This window comes from Nymphaea colorata, chromosome 2 (assembly GCF_008831285.2).
Source record: "Nymphaea colorata isolate Beijing-Zhang1983 chromosome 2, ASM883128v2, whole genome shotgun sequence".
Classification (NCBI taxonomy): Eukaryota; Viridiplantae; Streptophyta; class Magnoliopsida; order Nymphaeales; family Nymphaeaceae; genus Nymphaea; species Nymphaea colorata.
In genome coordinates this window covers 1,936,366-1,946,174 of record NC_045139.1, presented here as the reverse complement: position 1 = coordinate 1,946,174, position 9,809 = coordinate 1,936,366, and the positions used below count along the sequence as shown (strand labels likewise).

The window sequence follows — 9,809 nt, the reverse complement described above, 5'->3', positions numbered from 1 at the left end:
CTCAAATTCCCGAGAAAATTTTGAAATTTCGAGCATTGAATTAGGTCAGTCCATTCTTGGTTGGTTTATCTCTACTTAGGCATGATTTCCAGCATTTTAGAACCAAGTTTCTTGAGTTTTGAGTTGATTCAAATCCCAAGTACTGATTTGATGATGGACAGCATGGCGTCGATGCCCTTCCTGCTTGCCTGCTTGCCGTCGAGGGTCAGTGCCCCAACCTCTCACACCAAACTGCGTCCTCAAGTCCTGCTCTCCGGCAGGAGAGGTCGGTGCCGGTGCCGGTGCGGGTGCGGCACATCTCAAAAAAATTAGGTGCGGCGGTGCGGTGGAAATATTTTTTTAATATTAATAATAATATTATTATTATTATTAATTTTTTGTAGAAATTGAATAACACAATTAAAATTATATATTTTTATGATAGTGAGAAAAAATAAAAAAAGAAATGTTTGAAAAAAAGACAAACAGATCGTTTTATGAAAGCCACCATTCTTTAGTCCTGTATTGTTTTTTTTAAAGAGAAAAGAGAACATATAATATATCTATGGATGTATTAAATTAGATGCCCCGGCCGACGGGGATTTGATTTTGTGGATTTTTAATCTAGTTTCATCCTGAAATCAGATCCAGATCCAAACCATACACACAAATGAACTTGGTTTGGATTTGGATTCGACTCGAAACTTAATCTAACTCCCCTGGGTACGGTTTCGGTGCGCCTCATCATCAGGTGCGGTTTGGGTGCGCACCTGGAGCGCACCCGCACCAGAACCCGCACCCGCAACGCGTCGGTGCGGGTGCGAGCTCCTGGGAAACACACCCAGGTGACATTGGGAGAGGTTGATGCCCACTTTAGCGAGGGTCGATAGACGGTCAATGCTTCATTAAGCTTGGGCACCGGGTCGGGCCATCGCCGGGTACCCGGTACTCAGTCCGACTCGGGCTCGGGCCTGGGCCTTGAAAAATCCTTAACGGGGTAGATTTTATCGAGCTCGGCCCTGGCCAGATACTTAATGGGTCGGGCCCGGGCTTGATCCAACGTTCAACGACGGCCCGACAAGCCCGTAATTTAAAAATAAAAGCTTTTTTTTTTATCTCTTTACTTATATTAGGGTTTTCGATTTTCACTTCTTTTGAATGTGTTTTTCATACTTTCCTTTCATTCTTCTACCCCGTAACCGACACCATGACCTCGCTCACTGCCGTTGAACACCTCTTCCAGTCCTGCCCGTTGCCCATCACCCACGGCTCTATGACAACTTAAAAATAGGGGAAAACTTGAAAAGTGAAGACCCTACAGCCTCCAGGAAGCCAAACCTGGGTGGATAATCGGGCCTGACAGCAATCTCAAGCCCGACGCCCGATAGTTCATCGGCCCGGCCCGGCCCGGTTATAAACGGGCCGGGCCGGGCCGGGCCTCGGGCACAATTATAATTTAGGCTATTAAAATGAGGTTTTTTGTAAATTTCATGAAAAAAATTGATGGCTTATTTGTGGTAGTTCAAAGGTGAGGGTGGGACCTTTGTTATTGGCCCAAAGGATGGGTGTTCCGTTGTAAATTTTTTTAAATTTGATTGCAGAATTAATTAATGTTAAATGCGAAGTCAATAGGATGGATTTTTGAATGCGGGAATACCATGAAAGGCCTACAAAGGAGACAAATTTAAAATTTTTGGCAATCCATAAATACATATACGCCAATCTAATGGAACCTCATGAAATTCTGTGTTCTTAATATCTTATATGGCGCGAATGATCTATTCGAAAGCAAAAGTAATCAAGAATTAGAGAAAAAGAAAGTCCGTAAAAGACATTTTTAGAGAGTCCGTAAAAGACATTTTTAGAGTCCGTTAGTAGTTAAAACTTAATTTACGAATGGATAGCCCCCAAAAAAAAGGGAAACTCAAGTTGATCCTTTTCCTTCCCATGGAAATTTTTTTAAGTTTTAAATATTATGTATGTTTCTCTTAAATGTTTCTTACCACTGACGAGGGAAGGCAAACTTGGCTCGTTTTTTTTTTCTTTTAAAGAATGAAAATACTTGGGTATTATCCTTTTACTAATATTGAACCCTTAGGTGTATTATTGGCTAGTTATAAAGTTAAAACTTTCCCCAAAAGAAAACGGCTTTCTTTATAAAATTTAATCTAAAAAATTTGATATAAAATGCTAAACTGAAATAACTGAAATAGGATGAATTTGACAATGCAATAATCTGGTGGTTTTAGAAAAAATGCCCACAAAAAGTTGTTTGTACAAACGTTTCTAGAACACTCCAAGAATGAGTTAGAAAGTCAAGCCTTAGCCATCCGGCATCCGGATGCCAAACATCATCTCTAAACCACCAACAACGAAGGAACAGGGACTTCAGTGGTGGGTACTGATCGGCGTCCTGAGGACGGCACTTGGCAACTCCATCTGAACGTTCCAGGTAACATCGAGCAACTGCATCTGAACCTTCCGAGTTCCGACGAACATCGAGCGGAAGAAGCCGCCTCCACCTCTTCCTTTCAATATTTTCCTACATAACACAGTACTCCTTCAGATATGAAGATCTGAGAATGACTGCCCACCCAAAATATTTTTGAGGCAAGCCACTGCTCTCAAGCCTAATTCACCTCCGAAAGCAAAAAAACCTTTGTTTCCTGTTAGATACTTGGAAGATGTGGAGCGTTGCATCTCTCCTACATATCCTTCAACAAACGGATTGACAACCCAAGTACCTCATGCTTATCTCTTCTGTCTTTGTTGTCTTCCTCATCTGAACGAGCCTCAGTCCCAAGTGTCCAACTGAGAGGCCAAAGAGAAGCAGCTGAGGGAAGAGGGCAGGAAAAGCAGGTGCTGAGCGGGTGCAAAAAGGCAAGGAGAGCATGTGGTGGCTAGAAGAATTAATATTGTTGATGTCTCTGTTTACACTTTTTTGGCTTTGTGGAGCCAGTTTAAGACTTACTAAAAGATCCAACCGATCGGATTTTGAGGCACCTTCTTCATCAGAGGAGGATGAAGCTGAACCTTCTTCACCGTCCTCACCACCACTGAGGGAAGATGGTTTCCAGTATGATGTGTTTCTAAGCTTTAGGGGACCGGACACTCGCAAGGGCTTCACCAGCCATCTCTATCAAGCATTGCAAGACAAGGGCATCCACACTTTCATGGATAGTAAGAAGTTGAAGAAGGGACAGAAGGTGAAGGAGCTATTTGGGTACATAGAGAGATCCAAAATATTTGTGCCCATCTTCTCCAAAGGCTATGCCGATTCAGAGTGGTGTTTGAAAGAAATAACCAATATGGTGGAGTGTAAGAGGCTCATCATACCAGTCTTCTTTAATGTCGAACCAAGAGACGTCCGTGGTCAATCTGGCCCTTTCGCACCTGCATTCAGAAGATATCTTGAAAATAGTATGACAAACAAGGAGGAGGTGAGAAAATGGAAAAATGCTTTGATCGAAGCAGGAGAAGTCTCAGGGTATACATTGGCCAATACCTGTGTGTAAGTAATGTAGTTCTTACATCGTTCTCTCTTTATGTAGCACTAAAATTTGCAAATTAATGGAAAATTTGACCTTCTTTTCTATGATAAACCACAATTTTGTTTTAGGACCTAAGCCTAATTGTAAAGTACACACACACTCTCTCTCTCACATATATATATATATATATATATAAGGCTGAAGTAGTCAGGCATAAACTTTTGAATCGATGGCAAAAAACCATCAATGGTTGTAGGCTTGAATAATATGTTCTTTTGGGGTTAAACAATGGAAGCCTGGGACATTGTGTTACATCGAAGGTCATCTAATCGTGTCAACGTGACACCCCAGATTGGGAGCTTTAAATCAAAATGTACACCTAATTGGGTTGTGAATTCCTCTCATTTACAATTTTCCTTAACCAACAGACTATATAGATATTATTTCCCATGTTTGCAAAATATGAACTGATTTAAGATTCATACTTTTCATGCTTGAATTAAGCTTTATTTTCTTGCAAACTTAAAGCATTGATTGCAACGAGTCATAAATTTGACTTGTATTTTTTTGGCCTTTTCGCAGAGACGAGGCAGCTCAGATAAAAAACATCGTGGCTAAGATCTTGACTGAGGTAAACAGGGCCCCTCTATTTATTGGAACTACACATCCAATAGGTCTAGATTCTCGCACTGCAGAGTTGGTGGAGGTGCTGGAGGTTGAAGACCAAAATGTTGTCAAAATGGTTGGGATCCATGGAATGGGTGGGATCGGCAAGACGACTCTTGCCAGGGCTGTCTACAACCAAATCAGTCCACATTTTGATGCTTCTAGCTTCATTTCAGACGTTAGAGAAGAAACAAAACAGTCCAAACTCGTTTCCCTCCAAGAAAAGCTGCTTCGGGATGTTTTCAAAGATGAAAAAGTGAAAGTAAATGACACTGCCCATGGAACTGGCATGATCATGGAGCGAATTAAGAGTAAGAAGGTTCTGCTAGTTTTTGACGATGTTGATAGCGAATCACAGCTCGATGCAATGGTCGGCAGCGTGGATCAGTTTCGGCCTGGGTCAAGAATCATCATTACTACTAGAGATATGCAGGTGTTGATTGAGCCACCTACACTAAGAGTGAAAAAAGTGTACGAGATTAAGAAGCTCGATATTGCCCAATCGCTTCAGCTTTTCAGTTGGCATGCATTTGGGAAAGAGGAGCCACCCGCTGAACTTGCAAAGTTATCAGAGGAAGTTGCAGCTACTGCTGCCGGGCTGCCACTAGCCCTCAAAATATTCGGTAGACATTTCTTGTACCAGAAAACAGATAAACAACGAGAAGCCATGTTGGAAAAGTTGAAGAAAGATCAACACAAAGATATCCATGAGATGTTGAAGATAAGTTTCGATGCCCTTGAAAAAGAAGAAAAAATTATATTTTTGGACATAGCATGCTTCTTTATCGGTCAAAAAAGAAATTTTGCAACTTTCATTTGGAAAGAACGCGGGTTCTTCCCAGACCTAACAATCGAAGTCTTAATGCACAAGTGTCTAGTCAATATAAATGAACATACAGGAGCGTTTGAAATGCATGACCATATTCGAGACATGGGAAGAAAAATTGTGGAAGATGAAAGCCCAAATCTAGAAACCGTAGCAGGTTGTGGCAGAAAGATGACATACTAGAAGTACTGAGAGAACAGAAGGTAGATTGCTGGATCCATCACTTTAATGGTTATTTTTTGTATTATTGTTAGTAGCTTAATTTGCTCTAGCTTCTTTCTAATGAGTAATTTTACATACTGGTGGTTCCATTAGAGTACCTTCTGCCTTCCCATATAAGAAAACAAGCTGTTAGCAAAATGTGGATGTGCCATGGTTTAAAAAGTAGAGTTGCTAGCCGGTATGTCTGGGGTATGCCCTATAGATCTGCCTCTAAATTATAAGACTCATATTTCTCAAAGTTATAAAAAAATTTAATTTCTTTTAATTGTCATCAAATTTGTAATGCAGGGAACAAAAAAAATTGAAGCCATCAATCTCTCTTGTGAAAAGCATTCAACACCAAATGTGGACGTAAAGTCATTTGCGGGAATGTCTAAGCTTAAAATGCTTCAGTTGTATAAGGTGAGATTGGAAGATGAATATAGAGATTTTCCTAGGACCCTCAGATGGTTGAGTTGGAATTCAAAGGACTTGCATTGCCTTCCTGACGAGCTTTCTCTTGAGGATATTGTGGTTCTCGACTTATGTTGGCCTTCTATGGATCAAGTATGGTGCCACAAAATATCTGGATCCACCAAGGTAAATGGAAATCCTTTAGCACGTATATGTCTATTTTCAGTTTTGTTTTTTTTAATTGGAGAGATGGTATTATACAGACAAACATTAATTATCAATCTTGTGGTCCTTTACATGCATTACATCGACCATGAAAGGAGTTAGACACATAAATAATTTGTTTATATTCTATCAAACAAATGCTTATTAATATTTTTTTTATTTTTAATTAGAAAAATAGACAAAAAGGCCAATACAGGTAACCACTTATTAGTGTTATGTGTTGTTTTTCCGAGTCTTCTAGAAATTGTGATCGACAAGATTGATGCAAATCACTTATAATATGTTCACTTACATCCGTAGGTTGATGCTTTTATGGCATGCACTTTGACAAGGCCTTTTTTTTTTTTTTCCGTAGGTCTTTAGCCAATTAAAAGTACTAAGTCTCAGAGAATGTAGAAGCCTCACCATCTGTCCAGATTTTACGGGCATGCCACATTTAGAGGAATTGCACTTTCAAGCTTGTTATGCGTTGACTGAACTTCATCCATCCATTTGGGGATTGACCTCACTCCAAGTGCTTGACCTCACTCAATGCTCTAAAATTACAGCTTTGCCATCGCAACCAAGTGATTCTCAGCCATTGAAGCAGCCCTTGCTTGGCCGATTAAAAGTCTTAAATCTCTCTTGCTATAAGCTTACCACCTGTCCAGATTTTTCGTGCATGCCATATATAGAGGAATTGGATTTTGGTAGTTGTGCAAATATGACTGAACTTCATCCATCTATTTGGAATCTCAAACGGCTAGCTCGCTTGTCTTTGAGGGGCTGTCATTCACTCGAAGAAGGGTTTGAACAAGTTTGGCAACTGGCGTCGCTCGAAAAACTTGGCATCAGTTTCTGCTATAGAATTACATTCCCGTCGAGGGATTCCAGTTCATTAAATCAGCTCTTGGGCAAATTGAAAATCCTACATCTTCCTCATTGTTGGAACCTCACCATCAGTCCAAATTTTATGGGGATGCCTCATCTAGAGGAATTGGATTTTGACGGTTGCGTGTTGTTGAAGGAACTTGATCCATCCATTGGGCATCTGAAGAGACTGACTCACTTGTCTTTGGAGAGTTGCCGCTCACTCAAGGAACTGCCTGTAGAGGTTTGGCAGTTGACATCGCTTGAGGAGCTTGACCTCAGTATGTGCTATCGAATTACAGCTTTGCCATCACAGTTGAAGCAGCCCATGCTCGGCAAACTAAAAGTAATGAATCTTTGTTCCTGCAAGAACCTTACAATCTGTCCAGATTTTACGTGCATGCCACAAATGGAGAAATTGGATTTTAGTTATTGTGAGGAGTTGACTGAACTTGATCCATCTATTGGGCATCTCAAGAGCTTGACTTACTTGTCTTTGAAAAAATGCAAATCACTAAAGGCACTGCCTAAAGAAGTTTGGCAACTGACCTCTATCAAAATGCTTGAGCTCAATGGTTGTTATCAACTTACAACTTTTCCTCTGTTCTCGGATTCGAAGTCATTAGATTCGGTGGATTCAATGCCGCTAAAGCTGCCCTTGCTTGACAAGGTGAAAGTACTAAGTCTTGATAATTGTCAGAACCTCCTCACGAGTCCAGATTTTACGAGAATTCCACATCTAGAGAAATTAGATTTTAAAGCTTGCGGTAATATGACTGAACTTCATCCATCTATTGGGCGTCTGGAGAGCTTGACTCACTTGAATTTGAGTGGATGTGGATCACTAAAAGAACTGCCTGAAGAAGCTTGGCAGTTGACCTCACTCGAAAATCTATACCTCCGTCATTGCTGTAAATTTGCAACTTTGCCATCACAATTAGGAAACTCAGGGCGACTGAAGCAGCTCTTCCTTGATGGCACCATCATAACAGCTTTGCCTGAATCCATGAGACACTTGAAGCAACTGAAGCATTTGTCTCTCAACGAGTGTCGCTTGTTGAAAGAAATACCTGAAGGGATTCGTTCATGTATCAGTCTTGAAACACTTTCAGCTGGAAACTGTGTAAGTCTTGCATCTTTTCCCAACGTGCTTGGCGACCTGAGGAGTTTGTGGAATCTTAATTTGAGTGGGACAGCTATTGAAGAATTACCGAGCTCCATTCACTCACTACCGGAATTTAGGGAGCTATCAATTACTGGTTGCAAACGGCTTAAATTCTTGCCTCAGTTACCCCGTTCTGTCCACAGACTAGAAGCTAAAAATTGTGTAAGTCTTGCATCTTTTACCAACGTGCTTGGCGACCTGAGGAGTTTGCGCTATCTTGACTTGAGTTGGACAGCTACTGAAGAATTATCGAGCTCCATTCACTCACCAACGCGACTTACCCAACTATCAATTATTGGTTGCAAAAGGCTTAAATTCTTGCCTCAGTTACCCCATTCTCTCAGAAGAGTTTATGCAGCAGATTGCGATGAAATGGAAGAGATAGCAGATGTTTCAAAGGCAATTGAATTACGGGAATTGGACCTGACCGGCTGCCAAAAGCTTGTGGATGTTCCTGGTGTTGAGCAGTTGAGACGTTTAAAGAAACTGAAGCTTGGAGGATGTAGAAGCCTTTCCAACTCTTTCAAGAAAAGAGTACAGGTAATTAAACATCGTCTTAACGAGTAAGTTTGTTTCTTGTCGATTTTGTGTGGGGAGTACTCCGCGTGGTTGAATTAGGTCCTTTGCAATTTCATTTCCCATAGATAAAGATAGCCACTGCAAATTTATTATATCTTTTACTCCATTTTTCAGGAGGCAGATTTTCCAAATTTGGAGGAGGAGTTGACCATCCCTGGAAGCATGGAAGAATCACTCAAGTAGTGGGCATTTGGCCGCTTGGGTTGGGCTGGATCCCCTCCATGGGGAGGATCCAAATCCAAGTGAAGAAGAAATCTTTACGGAGGTCGATGATTTAGATTGGGATTGATTTTTGGAAGTGGTGGGTGTTGTCCCACTTATTTGAGGTAACAAGAGAGGTTGTTAGAGAGATCAAAAAGCTTTCATTTCTTGTTTGAGTTTTTTACTTTTCTTTTTTTTTTTTTCTTTTTTTCTGCTTCGTAAATATTGGAGCAAGTGACAAAAGGATTTTTGATGGGATATATATATATGCTGTATCGCTGTTAAGATGTAGACGTAAATATTCACAAATTTGTCTAAAAAGTGTTTGGAGATGAAGATCATGGAAGAGGGCAGGGAATCGATCCATTTAAGAAAGAATCATTGAGCTAAAGGTGTATTGTCCACACATGCGGGCCTCTCTAACATATGGAGACGAGAGAAAGTGGAAGAGTTTCAGCCCCTCAATCCTCACCCTTTCGATAATTGGCTTCCTTAAGGTTAACGATATTTAAACACAGAATATTTATGCTTTTAACTATTTCAAATTAATGGTAAAAACCAGTCTTAAATCCATAAATTTGTTGCCAAAAGTATTTTAAGGAAAATGAAACTCCTAATTATGTCTTTATAAACACTACTTATTAAAATACAAAAAAAAATGAAAGGGTAAAAAAATTGTGAAAGAAAGAGTCTAAAATGTCTACTACTTTATAAAAAATTTTAAAAATACCCCCTCTCCGTTTTTAACTGTGATAAATACTTTTCAACTTATTTTTTCTTTGACAGGACAAGCTGATAAACTCTTTATTGATTCAGCGGATAACTTCAATCCTTTTGGTTCACCATGGACAAAATTAACCTAATTTGCTTTCAACGACATCGAAAGTTGCCCGTGTGTTTTGGGTGTACAATGTCTTGATCAAATTCAAACGCACGAGTTTGTACCAAAGACAAATGAAATTAATTGTAAGGATTCAAAAATTATGAAATCACTATTTGAGGAGGCCGGTTTATTTTAGTTTAGAAGAAAACATCTAAAATTAATCGTGAAGAAGGCAGGGCTTATTTTTAAGTGGTCTTCGACTTTACTCAAACTAGTTTTTGCTGCAGTTGTATTGGATTTTTTAGATGTTACTTAATTTTTTTTTTTTGTAAAATATATATTTTTTTCTCTGATCTCCAGCTAGTACTAGCAACCAAAAGGACAATTAAA

At 39.9% G+C, this 9,809-nt stretch overlaps 1 protein-coding gene across 1 annotated transcript; it reads left to right on the top strand.

Moving 5' to 3' along the window:
- Positions 1-2,322: 2,322 nt before the first annotated feature.
- LOC116249169 (disease resistance protein RPV1-like) lies at positions 2,323-8,987 on the top strand. The gene is made up of 5 exons (XM_050076431.1): positions 2,323-3,490; positions 4,053-5,139; positions 5,446-5,763; positions 6,158-8,356; positions 8,510-8,987. The coding sequence occupies exons 1-5, from the start codon at positions 2,871-2,873 to the stop codon at positions 8,576-8,578; spliced, it is 4,293 nt and encodes a 1,430-aa protein (XP_049932388.1). The 5' UTR covers positions 2,323-2,870; the 3' UTR covers positions 8,579-8,987.
- The last annotated feature ends 822 nt before the right edge of the window (positions 8,988-9,809 follow it).